This window comes from Bombina bombina, chromosome 5 (genome assembly GCF_027579735.1).
Source record: "Bombina bombina isolate aBomBom1 chromosome 5, aBomBom1.pri, whole genome shotgun sequence".
NCBI classification, from domain to species: domain Eukaryota; kingdom Metazoa; phylum Chordata; class Amphibia; order Anura; family Bombinatoridae; genus Bombina; species Bombina bombina.
The window spans coordinates 682,969,352-682,994,444 of NC_069503.1; the positions used below are offsets into that span (position 1 = coordinate 682,969,352).

The 25,093-nt window shown below is 44.8% G+C and overlaps 1 protein-coding gene across 1 annotated transcript in view; it reads right to left on the reverse strand.

Moving 5' to 3' along the window:
- Positions 1–25,093, reverse strand: part of WRNIP1 (WRN helicase interacting protein 1) — a 359,165-nt gene that overhangs the window by 88,515 nt on the left and 245,557 nt on the right. The window contains exon 5 of the mRNA XM_053714658.1: positions 21,493–21,648. Coding sequence (XP_053570633.1) covers positions 21,493–21,648 — 156 coding nt within the window. The remainder of the gene's footprint in view (positions 1–21,492; positions 21,649–25,093) is intronic.

Consider the following 25,093-nt stretch of genomic DNA (forward strand, 5'->3'; position numbering starts at 1 on the left):
TCTCCTATGCAACAAGACTGATAATGCCGAAATCTGTCCCTTTAAGGAACTAGCAGCAAGACCCTTCTCCAAACCCTCCTGGAGAAAGGACGGAATCCTGGATACCCTCACCTTGTGCCAAGGATATTCATGCTTCTCACACCAGGACAAGCAAGTTCTCCACACCTTATAGTAGATGCGACGAGTGACTGGCTTCTTTGTCTGAACTAGTGTGTCAATCACACTTTCAGAAAAACCTCTCTTGGCTAAGACTAAGCGTTCAATCTCCACGCAGTCATCCTCAGAGAAACAAGATTTTGACGTTGAAAGGGACCAGGTTGCAGCAGATCCCTGCAACAGGGTAACCTCCATGGTGGAGAGGATGACATCCCCACCAGATCCGCAAACCACGTCCTCCGCGGCAACGATGGAGCAATCTGGATGTCGAAACTTGCTCCTGTTTGATGCGTGCCACTACACAAGGTAGAAGTGGTAACGGTGGAAAAATGTAAGCTAGGCTGAATCCCCAAGGCACCTCTAAGGCATCTATCAGCTCTGCCTGGGAATCCCTCGATCTCGACCCATATCGGGGTAGCTTGCAATTGAGTCTGGAAGCCATGAGATCTATCTCCGGCGTTCCCCATCTGAGACAAAGCTCCGCAAACACTTCCGGGTGAAGAGACCATTCTCCCAGATGGAAAGACTGCCTGCTGAGAAAGTCCGCTTCCCAGTTGTCCACACCTGGAATGTGGATCGCTGAAAGCGAGCAGCTGTGGGACTCCATCCACTCCAAAATCTGAGACACCTCCCTCATTGCTAGGGAGCACCTCGTACCCCCTGATGGTTGATGTTGTCGGTCTGGAATCTGATGAAGCTGAACGACCCCAGAGGAGGCCATGCCCTCAGAGCATTGTAAATCGCTCGAAGTTCCAGAATATTTAGCGGAAGGAGAGACTACTTCCGGGTCCATTTTCTTTGTGCCATCCTGGCACCCCAAACAGCTCTCCATCCTGCGAGACTCACATCCGTGGTCACAATTTCCCAGGATGGTCTCAAGAAGGATGTCCCCAGGGACAGATGCTCGGATCCACCAAGAGAGGGAGTCCCTGGTCCGAGCATCCATAGATATCCGCTGTGATAGATCTGAATGATCGCCGTTCCACTGTCTCAAAAAAAAATTGAAGAGGTCTGAGCTGGAACCTGGCGAAAGGGATGACGTCTATGCTGGAGACCATACGCCCAATCATCTCCATACACTGAGCCACCGAAGGGCTTGAGGAGGACTGGAGGGCAAGACAGGAGGACGCAATCTTCCTGCATCGTTGATCTGTGAGGAATATTTTCATGGACATAGAGTATATTATCGTGCCCAGGAACTCCACCCTGTTGATGGGAACCAGAGAACTCTTTCCTGAGTTGATCTTCCAACTGTAAGATTGGAGCAAGAAAAGAAGAGCCCTCGAATGATCCTCTGCGAGGATGAACGACGGCGCATGGACTAGGATGTCATCCAAATAGGGCGCCACAGCAATGCCCCTGGATCTGGCAACTGCAAGGGAAGACTCTCGGGGCCGTCGCCAGACCGAAGGGAAGGGCCACAAACTGGAAGTGCTGGTCCAGAAACGCAAATATTAGGAACTTGAAGTGGTCCCTGTGAATTGGAACATGAAGGCAAGCATCCTTCAAGTCTATTGTCGTCATGAACTGCCCCTCTTGAACTAGGGGCAGAATAGATCTGATCGTTTCCATTTTGAACGATGGAACAGCCAGAAGCCTGTTTAAACACTTTAGGTCCAGAATCGGGCGACATGTGCCCTCCTTCTTTGGAACCACAAAAAGATTTGAATAGTACCCTAGACCCCTTTCTGCTTGGGGTACTGGTACAATAACACCTAGAGAGGAGAGATCCCTCACACTATCTAGAAAGGCCTCTCTCTTTTCCGGTCTTGAAGACAGGATTGACAGAAGGAATCTGCCCCTGGGCGGATGGGAACTGAATCCTATCCTGTAACCCTGGGCGACAACCTCCAGAACCCAAGGGTCCTGAATGTCTTGGTCTGGAGATCGGTAGGGGTCCGCCACTCCATGCCGTCTTTGTCTCGGCAGGCTTCTTGTTCTGCTTGGACTTGTTCCACAACTGAGCAGGCTTCCAAGTTCCCTTAGACTGATCCACTTTCGGGGCGGGCTGCTGGCGCTGGGCCTTGTCCGCACGAAAGGGACGAAAAGTAGATCCTTTAGGCTTAGCCTTCTTATCCTGCGGTAGGAAAGCTCCCTTGCCTCCCATAACCATGTATATGATCGAATCCAAACCTGGACCGAACAGAATCTTTCCTTGAAAGGGTAGGGACAACAGCCTCGACTTCGAGGTCATGTCCACAGACCAAGACTTTAGCCACAGAGCCCTGCGAGCTAAAACAGAAAACCCTGAAATCTTTGCATTCAGGCAAATAATTTGCATATTGGCGTCACAAATTAAAGAATTGGCGACTCTTAAAGACTTATTCTTATCCTGTATCTTGTTGATGGGAGTCTCCCTTTCGACCATATCACACAGGAATTCACACCAATATGTTGCAGCTCTAGCAACCGCGGCTACAACCGCTGCCTGTTGAAAAACAAACCCTGTGTGCCGAAACATTTTTCTTAACATGTTTTCTAACTTTTTATCCATGGGCTCTTTAAACAACGAACTATCCTCGAGGGAAATAGTTGTCCGCTTTCCGAGCGTGGAAATGGCACCATCCACCTTAGGGACAGTCCCCCACTGCTCGAGCTGTAGAAAATGGGACGAGGAACAGTTTCTTAAAGAAAGAAGAAGGGGAAAAGGAAGAACCTAATCGCCCCCATTCATTCTTAATATTAGCCATCTTAAGAGGAACCGGAAAGGTCTGGGGCACCACCCTGCCCTCGTATACCTTATCAAGCTTAAGAATCGAAGGTTCCTCCGGAAGCTTTGATTCCGGAACCTCCAGAGTAGCAAGCACCTGCTTCCGCAAAAATTCTCCATCCTAAACCTAAAGTCAGGCTCCTCCGCAGCCGGAGGATGAGATGGCACGGACTCCGACCCAGAGGGAACCTCCTCCGAAGAGTCAGAGTGGGCCTAATCATCGTATAACGTCTCTGGCAATTCCATAGGCGTAGACGACCCAAAGGCCTGGCCGCTCTGGTACACCCTACACTTGCGCTTAGCAGAACGTTGTAAGGCATGGATCACTTTCGATACCGCCGTTTGCAGTTGATCTGCAAAATCTGACGGCCAACGAATCTCTCCCGTAGGAGTAACAGTTGGACCCTGGGGTGCTGCATGTGCACTCGGAGATGAAAGCAGGGAACGCACCTCACGAAACATGGAACCCTCAGAGGTGAACGGCTCAGTAGTACTAGACATCCCTTTATTTTTGTTGCAACCTTATCGAGGCATGTGGAACAAAGTTGAGCAGGCTGATCTACAAGAATCTCCTCCTCACAATAAACACAGGCATGAGACTTTGATAAAGAGGGAGTACCCTCTAACACGTCAGAGTCCTCCATAGCTTGCGCTTTTATTATGGACTAGACAGTTTATTAAACAGGCACATTTATACTCCAATGTCCGGGGCACTCACCACCTTCTATGACCCGGACTACAAAAACCGCTTCGTCTGCTGCGTCTCCCTGCATCTCCAGACTAACTTTCACCCAGGCTCTCACGAGAGGCTGACAGGATTACTTAAAACTCCAGTCCCATTCCAAAGAGTACTACCCTCCATATGAGACTACTCTGAATCTTCGGCACTTCTCTGCCATCCTCCTGTGATGAAAGTCAAAGAATGACTGGGGGATGAGTGGAGTGGGGGAGGTATTTAAGCCTTTGGCTGGGGTGTCTTTGCCTCCTCCTGGTGGCCAGGTTCTTTATTCCCCAAAAGGAATGAATGAAGCCGTGGACTCTCTTCCCCTTTAGATGGAAATCTAGATTTAGACACCATGTCAGCATTCCAAGATTTAAGCCATAAAGCTCTTCTAGTAAGAATAGCTAAAGACATAGATTTAATATCAATTTTAATTACATCAAATATAGCATCACAAATGAAATGATTAGCATGTTGAAGTAAAAGAACAATGCCAGACAGTTCAGGATCTGATAACTGCTGTGCTAAGCTGTTCAACAAAAAGTTGAAGCAGCAACATCAGCCATAGATAGTACTTAAAAGAAGTACTATCTTCCATAGGAATAGTAGTATGTTTGGCAAGAGTGGAAATAGCCCCATCAACCTTAGGGACTTTTCCCCAAAACTCTAAATTGGCCACAGGTAGAGGATACAGCTTCTTAACCCTAGAAGAAGGGTTATAAGAAGTACCAGGCTTAGACCATTCTTTAGTAATCATATTAGAGATAGCATCTGGAATAGGAAAAACTTCAGGAGTAACCTCAGAAGTTTTAAAAACAGAATTCAAACGATTACTAGTTTTGTTATCAAGAGGACTAGACTCCTCAATACCCAAAGTAAACAATACTTCCTTTAATAAAGAACGAATATATTCAATCTTAAAAAGAAAAGATTTGTCAATTTCAGTCTCTGAAGTAGGATCCTCTGAGCCAGAGAGATCTTCATCAGCAGAGGATACTTCAGTATGCTGTCGGTCAATACAAATTTTATCAGATTTATGAGTGACCTTTTACGTTTATTTGAAGGCGGAATAGCAGTCATAGCCTTCTCTATTGCTGGGCAATATCATTTTTCATATCTGCAGGAATATCATGTACATTAGACAAAGAAGGAATAACAGTATATGTAATTGTACTTATAGAAACATTATCAGCATGTAATAATTTGCATAACAAGTGCCACATATTTGAGCTGAAATAAGATCAGCTAATTTACAACAAACACACTTAGCTTTGGTTGAATTGTGTTCAGGCAGCTTAGTTCCTACAGAAACATCAGAAGCAGGATCAGTTTGAGACATCTTGCAAAATGTAACACAAAAGAAAAAATAACATTTAAACAAAATATCCAATTTCCTCAAAATAGCAGTTTCAGGAATGGGAAAAAATGTTTATGATAAAATTCTTATACAAAAGTAAAATCAAAAGCAAAACATCATAGCCCTCTATAAACAAATGAGAGCAGTGAGGGAGAGACTTAATATAACAAAGTTTGGCGCCAAGAATGATGCAAACAAAGATGACGCAAATGCAGAGGTAAAAACTTTTGGCGCCAAAGCTTACACAATGAAATGACACAACTTGCACCATAAAAGGCATCATAAAAAAAATTGCGTCAACAAAGACGCAAGAAATTACTCAACTTTGTGCCAAAAATGACGCAATAAAAAGTTGCATTTTGTGTCATCGAGAGCCTTGTTTGCCCACGAAAATTTTGAACAACAGACTATAAGTTATAACTAACTGGAACCCCAGGTAAGAAAAAAAAAACTAAATTCTCCCATAAACATAATCTCCATGCTGAAACTATACACAGACCTGACTCATGGCAAATATATGCAATATATATATAATATAAAGTGCCAAACATAGCTGACAGTATCTTAAAAAATTATATATACTTACCAGAAGAGACCCATCCACATATAGCAGAGAGCCAAAACAGTACTGAAACATATCAGTAGAGTTAATGGTAGAGGAGTATAATGTCGATCTGTAAAGGGAGGCAGCAGATGAATCCTTGCTACCGATTTACAGAGAGCCCTAGAATAGATTTCTCATAGGCGAAAACATGGTATCATCAGGCAATACTCCCTTCACATCCCTCTGACAAACACTGTACTTTCAGAGGAATTGGGCTTCAAAATGCTTAGAAGTGCCTTTCACAGAATAAATCAAGTACATCTTGCTTTACCACCTCCAAAGGAGGCAAAGTTTATAAAACTGAGGCATTTTGAGGTTTGGGAAACTTTGCCCCCTCCTGGTAGGAATCTATATCCCATACGTCACTAGCTCATGGACTCTTGCCACTTACATGAAAGAAATACAAGTTGCTAAAATGTTCCAAAATTCTTGTCACAACAATTAAGTGTTAATGTCCCCTTAAGAATGACCCTCACTTGCTTTGATATAGGGAATCTTACCTCCTCCAGAAAACCACTCAGCAGAGATCAGAGTGACTGAAGCTAACGATGGCCACCAGCAGAGTGAGACCGGAGCGGAGTGAGCTTGTGAAAATGTTTTTAGGGTGTGAAAAGAGCTTAGCGCTCTCCTTTCTGGAGAGAAATTACACCCACGCTGCGCTCACAGCAAGTAGGCACTGAACACTATACACACTGTCCTACACTGTCCACGGCACCAAAATAGCTCTCATTCTACCTATCAGCACAAAAAGACCTCTCTGCTAAGACACAATGTTCAAGAAAAATAATTGAGCAATGCTAGAAATGCATAACTGGTAAAGTAGAAAAGTAAAATCCAATAAAATTGTAAAGAGGCAACAAAAACACATTAAGCAACCTGATATGATATAAACCATATATAGTGCATACAAAAATATGTGATCTGTACAATTCAATGCCATAAAAAAATATGCAGTGCAATAAACACCATAATTTGTGTGTCTGTACAAGTACCTAGCGTGACCTTATAACTGTAAGCTCAGATATGTCAGAGTATTGCTGTAAACTGGCAAATGTACCTACTGATAGACTGTGGGTTGTGTGAGAAATGCAGATACTTACCCAGCAAATGCCCACTCCATCGATTTTATCCTGATGTAGTATTAGGATACAGTAGAGAGCCCATCCAGTTCTGTACTAGCTAATAGATGATCTCCTGCTGGAGATTTACATTGCACAGCCAGTACTTTCCTATACACTCATCTAATTTTAACTTTATGAAGGGAATATGGGATCAAAAATCCCTTTACTTCTTAATTAAAATCCCGAGCACCTCCATTTTCATCTGCTACTAGAGAGGCAAAGAAAGACTAGGATGCACAGGGACGTAGGAGGGATATTAAAGCTCTTGGTGAAGGGTGCCTCTGCCTCCTCCTGGTGGACTGGCAATGAATTCAGTAACGAATCGTGGACTCACACCACCTTAAGAAAGAAAAACCCTCCTGGAGCTAGGAAGAAAAACATAAATTATGCTTACCAGATAAGATAATGTCCTTTCCTTCTATACAGGGAGAGTCCACAGCTGCATTCCTTACTTGTGGGAAATACTGAACCTGGCCCCCAGGAGGAGGCAAAGACACCCTGTCCAAAGGCTTAAATACCTCCCCCACTTCCCTCATCCCCCAGTCATTCTGCCGAGGGAACAAGGAACAGTAGGAGAAATATGAGGGTGAAAGAGGTGCCAGAAGAACACATTAAAATTCAGGATGGACCGCCCATCAGAGAACACGGTCGGGAGCTGTTGACTCTCCCTGTACAGAAGGAAAGGAAATTATCTGGTAAGCATAATTTATGTTTTCCTTCTTAATACAGGGAGAGTCCACAGCTGCATTCCTTACTTGATACCCAAGCTCTAGAGGACACTGAATGCTAATTGGAGGGCAAAAGGAGAGGTGGCCCCCATCTGAAGGCACCACAGCCTGCAAAACCCTTTCTCCAGAAGGCTGCTTCAACAGAAGCAAAAACTCGTTAGAAATTTAGGAAACAGATTGTAAGGAGGACCAAGTAGCCGCCCTAGCAATCTGATCCATAGGCCTCTTTTTAGAGAACCAAAAGGATGTCACTGCTCCCATAGAATGAGCCGTAATCCTCTGAGGAAGCTTGTGTCCCGCTGTCTCATATGTAAAGTGGATGAAGTCTGTGAATACCTATGTAGCCTGAAGATAGAACTCCAAGGCAGGACTCCATACTCTGTAGTAAACTTTCCTTCGAGAAGAAGGAATAGGACATAAGAAAAGGACCACAGGTTCTCGATTGAAGTTGTGATTTGACACAACATAAGGAGGAAAACCTAACTAGGTTCATAGAACAACCATATTATCGAGGAACACTCGATAAGGATGGTCTCATGGCAAGGCCACTGTCCCAGACACTTCTGCATGCAGAAGCCCTAATTAGACGGAAAGGATCTCTAAGATAAAAACATAACGTCATGCCGAAAAGGCCTTCGACAGGGTGAGATGGGAATATATGTTTGAGACTCTGAGAACGTTTGGGGTCCCACTCTCGTTCTGTGAGGCCGTAGCGGCCCTCTTTACCCTCCCCACAGCTGTGGTCAAGGGGTTGGGCTTTTGCTCCCCTAAGATACACATACGAAATGGGACGAGGCAGGGATGCCCCTTGTCGCCACTCCTTTTTGCGATGGTCATGGAGCCTTTGGCGGAAGCCATCAGACAGGACACCCAAATTCAAGGTCTGTTGCTGCACGATTCAGTCCAAAAGGTGGCGTTATTCGCGGATGATCTTACACTTTTCATCACAGAGCCGATCTTATCGCTCCCACCGCTGATGGCACTTATTGGAAGATTTGGTATGCTCTCTAATTACAAAATAAATGTAACCAAAACGGAGGCGTTCCCGATTCATCTGGACCACCTAGAACAGAGAACTTTGCGACAGCAATACTCTTTCAAATGGTCCACCAAAGGTATCCGGCACCTAGGTGTCTTCTTGTCTTACGACAAGGAGACGGTTCTTCATGAGAACTACCACACTTTGTTGAAGACTGTAGACAAGCACCTGAGAGCAAAGAAATATGACGAACTCTCTTGGATGGGTAGAATTGCGGCCCTGAAAATGATGCTGCTTCCCAAGCTAACATACATTATGCGATGTATTCCCCTCCCAGTCCCAGATAAACTACTGAAAAACTTTCAGACCCTATTTAATAGATACGTCTGGAACAACAAGAAACCCAGAGTAGCGGCCTCAATCTTACAGTCCCCCCTAGACCAGGGAGGGCTGGGATTACCAAGTGTGAAGATGTACTATGAGGCGGCTATGATCTCTCATGTCTCTGCTTGGGGACGAGACCTTCCCCCCACGAGATGGAGGGACCTGGAACAGGCCTCATTACCAGCCTATATAGATCTGGCTGATTTGTTGTGGTTCCCCCCGCATCTCGCCACCGCTCACACCATCTCTAACTCAATTGTTAGAGGATGCCAAATGCTATGGTATAAATTGCGACACCACGCTCAGATCGCCCCCCATCCTTCTCCTATCCAACCTGTACTCCCCATACTTCAGACCCTTCCCAATATGAGACTGAACTTATGGCGACAGGTAGGAATTTTGACAGTAGGCGATTTTTACGCAGCAAATCGGCTTCTAACGCCAGAAGAGATGGTGGCGAACTTTGAGGTCCCGCGGCAACTGACATTTGAACTTCTAAGACTAAGATCTCTACTGAAAGCCTGGGGATTCCTAAGTGATGCCCCACGGCCTCTTACAGCTTGGGAAGCGCGATGGAAAACGGGCCTTCAGACCTATAAACCCCTCACGGCACACTATCGATGCCTACTGGTTCCCCCCGTAATTCCTAAGACGAGACATATGCTCTCCTGGGAGGCAGAGCTGCAAAAGGTATACTCACCTAAGAAATGGACATTGGCTATTGCTACAACCAAGGCCACCTTACATTGCACCACGATGTACGAACTCTACTTTAAAATGCTCACTAGGTGGCATCTGGTCCCGACCAGATTGCAAACTCTCTACCCTAATCACCCTCCAACCTGTTGGAGGAACTGTGGTGGCATTGGCACCCCACTGCACACCTGGTGGACTTGTCCTAACCTAAAGTCACTCTGGGATAAGACCAGTAGGATCTGTGGTTTGATGGGTCTCCCAGAGATAAAAGACTCTGGAATGGCTCTCCTACACCTGGGTATGGAGAAAATGCCTCCGCACCAGAGAACCCTTCTTATTTACATACTTACCTCAGTTAAAATGACAATTGCCAGGAACTGGAAAAAAGTGCACCCCCCAAAGTGGCAGAGTGTCTTGGAATACCTGAATTATGTCAAGTCCATGGAAGACTATGTCTACAGAGTCCGGCGCAAGTCGGAAACTTTCTGTCTTGTTTGGGAACCCTGGGAAGCCTACCTGCAGAGTCTCAGACCTAAATCCTAGGACTTCCTGCCCCCTTAGTATCACAGGCCCTCGATTCGGGTACGGGATGATCTGTCCACCCTCCTCCCCCTCCCTCTCCCCCCTCCCCCCCCCCTACTCAATGAGCCCCCCCTTCCCCCCCTCCCCCCCTCCCCTTATATACTAACCTCTCCTCCCTCTTAGGGGGTACTTTCACCCACGATACTGCAAAGATGATTGAAGCTCGATTTCACTTCTTTGGAGCGGTGGCCCTCGTCGGCCCTAGCTTCTGCTCCATCGCTTATACAGGTAATACCCGCATAATAACTAGCTACTAGCGTCATTCCGCTTTTAATGAAAGCAGAACAAAAGGCGAGAAAAACGCCAAAATCTTACTCTACCATTTGACAACAATTCTCCCAATCTGTGAACACTGCTACTCACTCCTCATTTCACCTTCCACTCAGTTATAGTTTGATCTTTAGGTCTATTAGCAATGGAGATGAACGCCTGGTTTAATTATGCAATATTTATGTCGTGTTAATACCATGTGAGATATCTTTTTTTGCGATTGCTGTGTTTACCTCATATCTGTAATGTTTCAAAGAATTGTGATAACTTATGTTTATAATAAAAATAAAAATTATCTTAAAAAAAAAAAAAAAAAAAAAAAACCATTACGTCAACCTCATGCATAGGTACAAAAGTAGTCCCATGCAAAACCTTAAAAAGAAGATCTAAGCTCCAAGGGGGAGCATCAGAACAACACACCAACCTGATCGCAGTCAGAGAATTAACAAAAAAACGACAGGGCCAAACCTGTCCCAACAAGGAACTAGCTAAGAGGCCCTTCTCCAGACCATCCTGGAGGAAGACAAGAGTATGACGAAATGAACCACGCTCTTTACAGCAGAAGGGGTGCTCCCTACTATGTGATAGATGACGAGGGACCAGCTTACGCGGTTGATGGAGAGGACCATAACTTCTCAGAAAACCTTCTCTTGGCTAGGACCAAGCGACATCTCGCAGTCCGCCTCAGAGAAAAAAGATTTGAATAAGCAAAGGGGCCTTGTTCCATCAGATTCCTGCAACAAGGTAACCATCCTGGAGGTGAAGACGACATCCCCACTAAATCGTGACCCCAACTTCTCGGCCGCAACGGAGCAATCAGTATCCCTGACGCCTGCTCCTGATAGGTTCAAGCCACCTCTAGAGGAAAGAGTGATATGGCAGAAGAGGAAGAATTGTATTGAACCTCCAAGGCACCGCTAAAGCAACAATTAGCTCCGCCTGAGGATCCCTGAACCACGACCCGTCTGTGGGTAAACTTGGTATAGAGAGACGGGATGTCCTGAGATTCCCATCCAGCGGCCCCTACCAGATACAAATATCCGAAAACCCCTCGGATGGATTCCTTATCCCCAATTAAAGGGAAAGACTGTAGAGAACACCCGACCCATATGACCACACCCGGAGAGTGGATCGCTGACAGCAAGCAGTAGTGGGCCTCCACCTACTACCAAACCCGAGATGCTACCCTCCATAGGGATTCTCTCGTTCTCCGATGGAGATCTAAGCCACCGAGAGTAAGAATGACTAGAATCTATACAATGGGGCAAACCCAGTAGACTAAACCCTCAGAGCAAAAAGATTGCCTGAAGATCCCAAAGTTACTTGGGAGGAAAACCTCCTGACCCCACGGGCCCCCTCTTGGCACGCACTCACCACCCAGACGGACTTGTGACCGTAGTCAAAACCGCCCCGGTGACTTAAGAAAAATGTCCCTCAGGACAAGGAGATCTGGACAAAGACACCAGAGAACGATTCTCTCAACCAGTAGTCCAGGTAAATCTGTTAACACAGATTCGAAACAGCGCCACTCTGATGCTTCCTCATACACCGAGCCTCGGCCGAGATGAGACCTGGCAAAAGGAATGCAGTCCAGATGAACCCTGTGACAAATCATCATCACCTAACACAGAGCCAGCAATGGCCTGAAGGAGACCTGGAGGGTATGACCTGATAAAACTAACTAATAACTTCACAAGTTTGATAGGCATGTCTTCCTGTCTTATGAAGACTAAATCAGCATCCAGGATCCACCCTGGTGCCTACACCAGAGAACTCTGGTCTAAGTATTCTTCCCTCTCTGATCAAGGAAAACAGATGAAATACCTAAAGGATTTATATCAGACGAGACAATGGAAATTAAACCAGAAACGTCAAAACAAGGGAAGCTACCGTTAGATCTGGACTCTGGCCACTGCCAAAAGGAACCCTAGATTCCTACAGTATTGAGACCAAAACGACAAGAGCAATGCACTGGAAGTGCTGGTCCAGAAAAAAACAACCTTAGGAACCTGAAATGTTCCCTGAAGAGGAAAAAACGGTTTGATATCCGTCCTCAACAGTGGTCCTGCACTGCTCCTCCCGTACCAAGGGTAGAGTGGACCTTATAGTCACCCAACGAGGAGACATGATAAGGTTGATTAAGTACTTTAGGGCCCAAATAGGACGGAAGCTCCCTTCCTCTACGGGACAACGAAACAAAAGGAAAAAACTGTTTGAATGATCTCCCAAACCTCACTCTGCGATAGGCACTGGGACAATGACTCCAAAGGAGAACAAAACCCTGAAAGGCTTCCCACTCTTTGTCTGAAAGACAGGATCAAGATAAGAAAAACTGCCCTGGAAGGCTGAGATTTGAAGCATAGCTATAACCTCCTGAATCAAGCGTCTGAAAAGAGCTATAGTCAGCTCCCAACACGATCCAAGATAGGACCTGGCCCTTCTGTCACCAACCTAAGTTAGGTGGGCTTCTGCTCTGCTTGGACTATTCCAGGACTGAGTCGGCTTCCAAAAACTCTTGAATAGCCAAGGCTTAGCGGAGATCTCTGACGCAGGGTCTTAACTGCACCAAAAATAACAAGAGAAAAAGAAACTGTCTAGCTTTGGGCTAGAATCTGTGAAAGTTCCAGAAAAGAATTATAAGCGCCAAGGCCTTCATTTTTTCTCGAAAACAGAATATATGTTTACCTGATAAATTTCTTTCTCCAACGGTGTGTCCGGTCCACGGCGTCATCCTTACTTGTGGGATATTCTCTTCCCCAACAGGAAATGGCAAAGAGCCCAGCAAAGCTGGTCACATGATCCCTCCTAGGCTCCGCCTACCCCAGTCATTCGACCGACGTTAAGGAGGAATATTTGCATAGGAGAAACCATATGGTACCGTGGTGACTGTAGTTAAAGAAAATAAAATATCAGACCTGATTAAAAAAACCAGGGCGGGCCGTGGACCGGACACACCCTTGGAGAAAGAAAATTATCAGGGAAACATAAATTCTGTTTTCTCCAACATAGGTGTGTCCGGTCCACGGCGTCATCCTTACTTGTGGGAACCAATACCAAAGCTTTAGGACACGGATGAAGGGAGGGAGCAAATCAGGTCACCTAAATGGAAGGCACCACGGCTTGCAAAACCTTTCTCCCAAAAATAGCCTCAGAAGAAGCAAAAGTATCAAACTTGTAAAATTTGGTAAAAGTGTGCAGTGAAGACCAAGTCGCTGCCCTACATATCTGATCAACAGAAGCCTCGTTCTTGAAGGCCCATGTGGAAGCCACAGCCCTAGTGGAATGAGCTGTGATTCTTTCGGGAGGCTGCCGTCCGGCAGTCTCGTAAGCCAATCTGATGATGCTTTTAATCCAAAAAGAGAGAGAGGTAGAAGTTGCTTTTTGACCTCTCCTTTTACCTGAATAAACAACAAACAAGGAAGATGTTTGTCTAAAATCCTTTGTAGCATCTAAATAGAATTTTAGAGCGCGAACAACATCCAAATTGTGCAACAAACGTTCCTTCTTTGAAACTGGTTTTGGACACAGAGAAGGTACGATAATCTCCTGGTTAATGTTTTTGTTAGAAACAACTTTTGGAAGAAAACCAGGTTTAGTACGTAAAACCACCTTATCTGCATGGAACACCAGATAAGGAGGAGAACACTGCAGAGCAGATAATTCTGAGACTCTTCTAGCAGAAGAAATCGCAACTAAAAACAAAACTTTCCAAGATAATAACTTAATATCAACGGAATGTAAGGGTTCAAACGGAACCCCCTGAAGAACTGAAAGAACTAAATTGAGACTCCAAGGAGGAGTCAAAGGTTTGTAAACAGGCTTGATTCTAACCAGAGCCTGAACAAAGGCTTGAACATCTGGCACAGCTGCCAGCTTTTTGTGAAGTAATACCGACAAGGCAGAAATCTGTCCCTTCAGGGAACTTGCAGATAATCCTTTTTCCAATCCTTCTTGAAGGAAGGATAGAATCCTAGGAATCTTAACCTTGTCCCAAGGGAATCCTTTAGATTCACACCAACAGATATATTTTTTCCAAATTTTGTGGTAAATCTTTCTAGTCACAGGCTTTCTGGCCTGAACAAGAGTATCGATCACAGAATCTGAGAATCCTCGCTTCGATAAAATCAAGCGTTCAATCTCCAAGCAGTCAGCTGGAGTGAAACCAGATTCGGATGTTCGAACGGACCCTGAACAAGAAGGTCTCGTCTCAAAGGTAGCTTCCAAGGTGGAGCCGATGACATATTCACCAGATCTGCATACCAAGTCCTGCGTGGCCACGCAGGAGCTATCAAGATCACCGACGCCCTCTCCTGCTTGATCCTGGCTATCAGCCTGGGGATGAGAGGAAATGGCGGGAACACATAAGCTAGATTGAAGGTCCAAGGTGCTACTAGTGCATCCACTAGAGCCGCCTTGGGATCCCTGGATCTGGCCCCGTAGCAAGGAACTTTGAAGTTCTGACGAGAGGCCATCAGATCCATGTCTGGAATGCCCCACAGGTGAGTGACTTGGGCAAAGATTTCCGGATGGAGTTCCCACTCCCCCGGATGCAATGTCTGACGACTCAGAAAATCCGCTTCCCAATTTTCCACTCCTGGGATGTGGATAGCAGACAGGTGGCAGGAGTGAGACTCCGCCCAAAGAATAATTTTGGTTACTTCTTCCATCGCTAGGGAACTCCTTGTTCCCCCCTGATGGTTGATGTACGCAACAGTCGTCATGTTGTCTGATTGAAACCGTATGAACCTGGTCCTCGCAAGCTGGGGCCAGGCCTGGAGAGCATTGAATATCGCTCTCAGTTCCAGAATATTTATCGGTAGAAGAGATTCTTCCCGAGACCAAAGACCCTGAGCTTTCAGGGATCCCCAGACCGCGCCCCAGCCTATCAGACTGGCGTCGGTCGTGACAATGACCCACTCTGGTCTGTGGAACATCATCCCTTGAGACAGATTGTCCAGGGACAGCCACCAACGGAGTGAGTCTCTGGTCCTCTGATTTACTTGTATCTTCGGAGACAAGTCTGTATAGTCCCCATTCCACTGACTGAGCATGCACAGTTGTAATGGTCTTAGATGAATGCGCGCAAAAGGAACTATGTCCATCGCCGCCACCATCAACCCGATCACTTCCATGCACTGAGCTATGGAAGGAAGAGGAACGGAATGAAGTATCCGACAAGAGTCCAGAAGCTTTGTTTTTCTGGCCTCTGTTAGAAAGATCCTCATTTCTAAGGAGTCTATAATTGTTCCCAAGAAGGGAACCCTTGTTGACGGGGATAGAGAACTCTTTTCCACGTTCACTTTCCAGCCGTGAGATCTGAGAAAGGCCAGGACAATGTCCGTGTGAGCCTTTGCTTGAGGAAGGGACGACGCTTGAATCAGAATGTCGTCCAGGTAAGGTACTACTGCAATGCCCCTTGGTCTTAGCACCGCTAGAAGGGACCCTAGTACCTTTGTGAAAATCCTTGGAGCAGTGGCTAATCCGAAAGGAAGCGCCACGAACTGGTAATGTTTGTCCAGGAATGCAAACCTTAGGAACCGATGATGTTCCTTGTGGATAGGAATATGTAGATACGCATCCTTTAAATCCACCGTGGTCATGAATTGACCTTCCTGGATGGAAGGAAGGATAGTTCGAATGGTTTCCATCTTGAACGATGGGACCTTGAGAAATTTGTTTAAGATCTTGAGATCTAGGATTGGTCTGAACGTTCCCTCTTTTTTGGGAACTATGAACAGATTGGAGTAGAACCCCATCCCTTGTTCTCTTAATGGAACCGGATGAATCACTCCCATTTTTAACAGGTCTTCTACACAATGTAAGAACGCCTGTCTTTTTATGTGGTCTGAAGACAACTGCGACCTGTGGAACCTCCCCCTTGGGGGAAGTCCCTTGAATTCCAGAAGATAACCCTGGGAGACTATTTCTAGCGCCCAAGGATCCAGAACATCTCTTGCCCAAGCCTGAGCGAAGAGAGAGAGTCTGCCCCCCACCAGATCCGGTCCCGGATCGGGGGCCAATATTTCATGCTGTCTTGGTAGCAGTGGCAGGTTTCTTGGCCTGCTTTCCCTTGTTCCAGCCTTGCATTGGTCTCCAAGCTGGCTTGGCCTGAGCAGTATTACCCTCTTGCTTAGAGGACGTAGCACCTTGGGCTGGTCCGTTTTTACGAAAGGGACGAAAATTAGGTCTATTTTTTGCCTTGAAAGGCCGATCCTGAGGAAGGGCGTGGCCCTTACCCCCAGTGATATCAGAGATAATCTCTTTCAAGTCAGGACCAAACAACGTTTTCCCCTTGAAAGGAATGTTTAGTAGCTTGTTCTTGGAAGACGCATCAGCCGACCAAGATTTCAACCAAAGCGCTCTGCGCGCCACAATAGCAAACCCAGAGTTCTTAGCCGCTAACTTAGCCAATTGCAAAGAGGCGTCTAGAGTGAAAGAATTAGCCAATTTGAGAGCATTGATTCTGTCCATAATCTCCTCATAAGGAGGAGAGTCACTATCGAGCACCTTAAGCAGTTCATCAAACCAGAAATATGCGGCAGTAGTGACAGGGACAATGCATGAAATGGGTTGTAGAAGGTAACCCTGCTGAACAAACATCTTTTTAAGCAAACCTTCTAATTTTTTATCCATAGGATCTTTGAAAGCACAACTATCCTCTATGGGAATAGTGGTGCGTTTGTTTAAAGTAGAAACCGCTCCCTCGACCTTGGGGACTGACTGCCATAAGTCCTTTCTGGGGTCGACCATAGGAAACAATTTTTTAAATATGGGGGGAGGGACGAAAGGAATACCGGGCCTTTCCCATTCTTTATTAACAATGTCCGCCACCCGCTTGGGTATAGGAAAAGCTTCTGGGAGCCCCGGCACCTCTAGGAACTTGTCCATTTTACATAGTTTCTCTGGGATGACTAAATTTTCACAATCATCCAGAGTGGATAATACCTCCTTAAGCAAAATGCGGAGATGTTCCAATTTAAATTTAAATGTAATCACATCAGATTCAGCCTGCTGAGAAATGTTCCCTAAATCAGTAATTTCTCCCTCAGACAAAACCTCCCTGGCCCCCTCAGATTGGGTTAGGGGCCCTTCAGAGATATTAATATCAGCGTCGTCATGCTCTTCAGTAACTAAAGCAGAGCAGCCACGCTTACGCTGACAAGGGTTCATTTTGGCTAAAATGTTTTTGACAGAATTATCCATTACAGCCGTTAATTGTTGCATAGTAAGGAGTATTGGCGCGCTAGATGTACTAGGGGCCTCCTGAGTGGGCAAGACTCGTGTAGACGAAGGAGGGAATGATGCAGTACCATGCTTACTCCCCTCACTTGAGGAATCATCTTGGGCATCATTGTCATTATCACATAAATCACATTTATTTAAATGAATAGGAATTCTGGCTTCCCCACATTCAGAACACAGTCTATCTGGTAGTTCAGACATGTTAAACAGGCATAAACTTGATCAGAAAGTACAAAAAACGTTTTAAAATAAAACCGTTACTGTCACTTTAAATTTTAAACTGAACACACTTTATTACTGCAATTGCGAAAAAAACATGAAGGAATTGTTCAAAATTCACCAAATTTTCACCACAGCGTCTTAAAGCCTTGAAAATATTGCACACCAATTTTGGAAGCTTTAACCCTTAAAATAACGGAACCGGAGCCGTTTTAAGCTTTAAACCCCTTTACAGTCCCTGGTATCTGCTTTGCTGAGACCCAACCAAACCCAAAGGGGAATACGATACCAAATGACGCCTTCAGAAGTCTTTTATAAGTATCAGAGCTCCTCTCACATGCGACTGCATGCCATGCCTCTCAAAAACAAGTGCGCAACACCGGCGCGAAAATGAGACTCTGCCTATGCTTTGGGAAAGCCCCTAAAGAATAAGGTGTCTAAAACAGTGCCTGCCGATATTATTATATCAAAATACCCAGATAAAATGATTCCTCAAGGCTAAATATGTGTTAATATCAATCGATTTAGCCCAGAAAAAGTCTACAGTTTAAATAAGCCCTTATGAAGCCCTTATTTACAATCGTAATAAACATGGCTTACCGGATCCCATAGGGAAAATGACAGCTTCCAGCATTACATCGTCTTGTTAGAATGTGTCATACCTCAAGCAGCAAGGGACTGCAAACTGTTCCCCCAACTGAAGTTAATTGCTCTCAACAGTCCTGTGTGGAACAGCCATGGATTTTAGTTACGGTTGCTAAAATCATTTTCCTCATACAAACAGAATTCTTCATCTCTTTTCTGTTTCTGAGTAAATAGTACGTACCAGCACTATTTGAAAATAACAAACTCTTGATTGAATAATGAAAAACTACAGTTAAACACTAAAAAACTCTAAGCCATCTCCGTGGAGATGTTGCCTGTACAACGGCAAAGAGAATGACTGGGGTAGGCGGAGCCTAGGAGGGATCATGTGACCAGCTTTGCTGGGCTCTTTGCCATTTCCTGTTGGGGAAGAGAATATCCCACAAGTAAGGATGACGCCGTGGACCGGACACACCTATGTTGGAGAAATATATTGAGGGAAACATAACCTCGAATTGAGACAGAAATGCTTCATAGGAAGTCTCCAGAAACTGTAACAACCTAAGTCGTCAGTACCTAAATATCCCTCGAGATGAAACAACTTATAAAAAGAGTTTCCTCTAATAACCAAGAGTTTTAAGAATAAACTATCCTTAAGCAAAATAGAAAAACACAAAGTCACAACCTCCCTATAGAGCCCGGAAACAGGGACTTAAAAAGGAAATAGACGTCTTAATCTAATTCCTATCTGATTCAATGTTCTGAGATTCGACTGGAAGATCAGTATTAGGAATATTAACACAACTTCTCTTAGAAGCCAGCGCAGGCGTGCCACTTTAAATCTAAAGGCGAAATCCTCCTCTGCTGGAGGAATAGAAGCAGCAGGCTCCGACCCAGAAGGTTCTTACTCTGAAGAGAGAACCGCATTCTTAAGACGACTGATCGTTAATTTGCATGATGCTCCCTGTGAGTGCATGGATTACCCCTTCGTTTGCGCGTAGCAGTTCAAGGCAAAGCGGCTAAGGCCGCAGACATCGCCATACAGAACTGGGCCGTAACATCTGGTGGAAAAAGGCCCCCTCCAGGTGGAGAATAAGTGATGCGAGGGGAAGCTGCATGTGTAGGATCGGATGACTGTAGGGGACACGCGTCACGGGACGAAGATTCCTCAGAGGCGGAAGGCTCAGTTGCATCTAACATTTCAACATTGGTTGCTGAAAACACCCTGTTGCGGCATATGGAACATAATTAAGAGGGCTGGATAACCCGGGATTCCTTACAATATACACAGGTATCGAATTATGTCGTAGACGGATCACCCTCTAAAAGTTCAGAATCCTTCATAACTAGGTAACCCTATTTAATTTAAGAAAAAAACGGCACCTAAAACCCCAATGGCTGGAGCACTCACTACCTCCTATGACCCAGACAGAATAGAGAAACTCGCTCCTCTCCGTAGTCACTCGATCAGGAAAAGGAAATAGAAACCGTGAACACTCACGGTCACAGGGTGCGCAATGCAGGACCGCCCCTGCTAAAGTGAAAGCGCGCCAAGCATAATAAAATTGTGCAACTCTGAAGTAAAAAGGCAACCTGTACGTTCCATATCAGCCTATGAGCCCAAAACATCTCTCACATATAAAGCAGCAGAAATCACATAAAACAAATATGATTAACCCCCCACTGTTCAACAATCCCCCTCAGGAGATATTAACACTTGATTACATAAAGATAAAGGAGTCCCACTGTGACCTTGTCTTCTAGCGTTAACATACGATGAAAAAATAAAACGATCTTCCCAGAATCTATGCCGTGGAAAAGAAACACGGTGCTTCAAGTTTGACAGACTGTAGCATCACTTCTGACATGGACTTGAGTGATGAAAAGCAGGCAGTGAAACTCGTCAACAGTGATTGCTTAGGAGCTGTTAATACGAGTCTGTATGGATTCGCAGAAAGACTCTCCCTGCATCGCCAGACTCTAACTTTCATCAATGCTCTCACTGAGAGGCTTGCAAGACTACTTAAAACTCCAGTCTCATTTTGAAGGGTAGATACCGTTTCTAAGGAACTACTCCGAAATCTTCTGACACTTCTCTGCCAACCTCCTGTGACGAAAGGCAAAGAATAACTGGGGGATGAGGGAAGTGGGGAAGGTATTTAAGCCATTGGCTGGGGTGTCTTTGCCTTCTCCTGGTGGCCAGGTTCAGTATTTCCCACAAGTAAGGAATGCAGCTGTGGACTCTCCCTGTATTAAGAAGGAAATAAGCTTTAAAAACTGCTTTATATTGATGAGGCAAATGAGGGGGGGGGGGGGGAGTGTCAAGCGATAAAAGCAAATTCATATCCAAGTAGGGATATCTGAAAAAGGATTGATACATGTATGGAAGAATTCCAAGATCCTCTCACATTTTTACCTCAAACAATGTACTGACACTTTTTTTGTTTTTAAATAGCAGTTCTGATAATAAAAAGAATTAAACAATCAGTGCTTTAACAAACTGACAACTAATAAAAGAGCAGGAAATAAAGAAATGTCAATATACAAAAATAATCTAGGTGTACAGAGGCAGAAAACTAATCAACAAAACTTACACACAAATAACAAAGGTTATATAAACAGCATTCTGCCAAGGCTATAGCAGGACAAATACTGATCCAGTAATACAAGGTACAACATGACTTAAGTGTGCATTATTAAATAAACTGGTGATGAAACTTACACACTATCTCCTTTGACGTACTCACTTGCCTGCTCTTCTAAGGTTGCCCCAGAATGCAGGCAAAACAAATCACAAGAGGGCCCTAACACAGTATTGCAAAAGTGCATATTCTCCTGAAAAATAACCAGTGAGCTGGCAAGTGGAGTTGGTGAATATTATTTCGGTTTTGTCATTTTATGTTTCTGTTTTTGTTGACAAGTATCATATTGTCATTCCAACTTAAGATGTTTTCAGTATTTGATTTCCCAGGTACACTAAGTCAACTTGTTTCTTTACCAGGTTTTCTTATATGTCATTACAAATAGGATGTTTGAAAAATACATATTCTCACCTATCAGTATTTTAATCTGCACATAATTGTGTACTAGCTCTATTAAAAAAACATGATAAAAATTATACATGTATAAATTACATACCAATATCCTCACTTGCAAATCGTACCAACCTCCGTGCCACATACAATGGGTTTTCTCCACCCTCTAGCATTCTTCCAAGCCAATAGAGAGAAGCATTTTGATCAGAGCCTCGCATTGATTTATGAAGGGCAGATATACAATTGTAGTGCTCTTCCCCTACAGTGAAAAAAAATAATAATTTATGCTTACCTGATAAATTTATTTCTCTTGTGATGTATTGAGTCCACGGATTCATCCTTACTTGTGGGATATTCTCCTCCCCTACAGGAAGTGGCAAAGAGAGCACCCACAGCAGAGCTGCCTATATAGCTCCCCCTTAGCTCCACCCCCCAGTCATTCGACCAAAGGCTAGGAAGAAAAAGGAGAAACCATAGGGTGCAGTGGTGACTGAAAGTTTTAAAATAAAAATATATATGCCTGTCTTAAATAAACAGGGCGGGCCGTGGACTCGATACATCACAAGAGAAATAAATTTATCAGGTAAGCATAAATTATGTTTTCTCTTGTAAGATGTATCGAGTCCACGGATTCATCCTTACTTGTGGGATACCAATACCAAAGCTTTAGGACACGGATGAAGGGAGGGACAAGACAGGGACCTTAAACGGAAGGCACCACTGCTTGTAGAACCTTTCTCCCAAAAATAGCCTCCGAAGAAGCAAAAGTATCGAATTTGTAAAATTTGTAAAAAGTATGAAGCGAAGACCAAGTCGCCGCTTTACAAATCTGTTCAACAGAAGCCTCATTTTTAAAAGCCCATGTGGAAGCCACAGCTCTAGTAGAATGAGCAGTAATCCTTTCAGGAGGCTGCCATCCAGCAGTCTCATAGGCCAAACGGATGATGCTTTTCAGCCAAAAGGAAAGAGAGGTAGCTGTAGCCCTTTGACCTCTCCGTTTACCAGAATAAACAACAAACAAAGAAATTTTTAGTTGCTTGTAAGTAGAATTTTAAAGCACAAACCACATCAAGATTGTGTAACAGATGTTCCTTCTTTGATGAAGGATTAGGACACAAAGAAGGAACCACAATCTCTTGATTGATATTCTTATTAGAAACAACCTTAGGAAGAAACCCAGGTTTGGTACGTAAAACCACCTTATCTGCATGTAAAACAAGGTAAGGGGAACCACATTGTAAAGCAGATAGCTCAGAAACTCTTCGAGCCGAAGAGATAGCTACTAAAAACACAACTTTCCAAGATAGAAGCTTAATATCTATGGAATGCATAGGTTCAAACGGAACCCCTTGAAGAACTTTAAGAACTAAGTTTAGGCTCCATGGCGGAGCAACAGGTTTAAATACAGGCTTGATTCTGACCAAAGCCTGACTAAATGCTTTAACGTCTGGGACATCTGTGAAGTAGAATAGACAAAGCAGATATTTGTCCTTTTAGGGAACTAGCAGATAATCCCTTCTCCAAACCTTCTTGGAGAAAAGACAATATTCTAGGAATCCTAATCTTACTCCACGAGTAACCTTTGGATTCACACCAATAAAGATATTTGCGTCAAATCTTATGATAAATCTTCCTGGTGACAAGCTTTCTAGCCTGAATCAGGGTATCAATGACCGATTCAGAGAAACCATGCTTTGATAAAATCATGCGTTCAATCTCCAAGGCACTGCTAAAGCATCTATCAGTACCGCCTTGGGATCCCAGGACCTGGACCCGTAACGAGGAAGTTTGGCATTCTGATGAGACGCCATCAGATCCAATTCTGGTGTGCCCCATAGCTGAATCAGCTGGGCAAATACCTCCGGATGGAGTTCCCACTCCCCCGGATGAAGAGTCTGACGACTTAGAAAATCCGCCTCCCAGTTCTCTACTCCTGGGATGTGGATTGCTGAGAGATGGCAAGAGTGATCCTCTGCCCACTGGATTATTTTGGTTACCTCCATCATCGCTAGAGAACTCCTTGTTCCTCCCTGATGATTGATATAAGCTACAGTCGTGATGTTGTCCGACTGAAACCTGATGAATTTGGCCGCAGCAAGCTGAGGCCACGCCTGAAGTGCATTGAAAATCGCTCTCAGTTCTAAAATGTTTATCGGGAGGAGAGCTTCCTCCCGAGATCATAAGCCCTGTGCTTTCAGGGAGTTCCAGACTGTACCCCAGCCTAGCAGGCTAGCATCTGTCGTTACAATGAGCCACTCTGGCCTGCGGAAGCACATTCCCTGAGACAGGTGGTCCTGAGACAACCACCAGAGAAGAGAATCTCTGGTCTCCTGGTCCAGATGCAGTTGAGGAGATAAATCTGCATAATCCCCATTCCACTGTTTGAGCATGCATAGTTGCAGTGGTCTGAGGTGTAGACGGGCAAAAGGAACTATGTCCATTGTCGCTACCATGAGTCCGATTACCTCCATACACTGAGTCACTGATGGCCGAGGAATGGAATGAAGAGCTCGGCAAGTGGATAAGAGTTTTAACTTTCTGACCTCCGTCAGAAATATTTTCATTTCTACCGAGTCTATCAGAGTCCCTAGGAAGGAAACTCTTGTAAGAGGGAAGAGAGAACTCTTTTTTATGTTTACCTTCCACCCGTGAGATGTCAGAAAAGCCAACACGATATCTGTGTGAGACTTGGCTAGTTGGAAAGTCGACGCCTGAATTAAGATGTCGTTTAGATAAGGCGCCACTGCTATGCCCCGTGGTCGAAGAACCGCCAGAAGGGACCCTAGCACTTTTGTGAAAATTCTGTGAGCCGTGGCCAACCCGAAGGGAAGGGTCACAAACTGATAATGCCTGTTTAGAAAGGCGAATCTGAGGAATTGATGATGATCTCTGTGAATAGGGATGTGTAGATACGCATCCATTAAGTCCACGGTAGTCATATATTGACCCTCCTGGATCAGAGGTAGAATAATCCGAATAGTCTCCATCTTGAATGATGGAACTTTGAGGAACTTGTTTAGAATTTTGAGATCCAAGATTGGTCTGAAAGTTCCCTCAGGTTTCAATAAAACCCTAGCCCCTGTTCCTCCTTTGGGACTGGGCGAATCACCCCCATGGTATGTAGGTCTTCTACACAGCGTAAGAACGCCTCTCTCTTTGTCTGGTTTACAGACAATCAAGAAATGTGAAATCTCCACATTGGAAGGGAGCTCTTGAATTCCAGAAGATATCCCTGGGACACAATTTCTAAAGCCCAGGGATCCTGAACATCTCTCGCCCAAGCCTGAGCGAAGAGAGAGAGTCTGCCCCCTACTAGATCTGGTCCCGGATCGGGGGCTACCCCTTCATGCTGTCTTAGAGGCAGTTGCAGGCTTCTTGGCCTGTTTACCCTTGTTCCAAGCCTGGTTAGGTCTCCAGACTGACTTGGATTGGGCAAAATTCCCCTCTTGCTTTGTAGCAGAGGAAGCTGAAGCGGGACCACTCTTAAAGTTCCGAAAGGAACGAAAATTATTTTATCCCTTTTATCCCTCCAGTGATGTCTGAAATAATCTCCTTCAGTTCAGGCCCGAATAGGGTCTTACCTTTGAAAGGAATGTTCAAAAGTTTAGATTTAGATGACACATCAGCAGACCAAGACTTAAGCCATAACGCCCTGCGTGCTAAAATGGCAAAACCTGAATTCTTTGCCGCTAATTTAGCCAGTT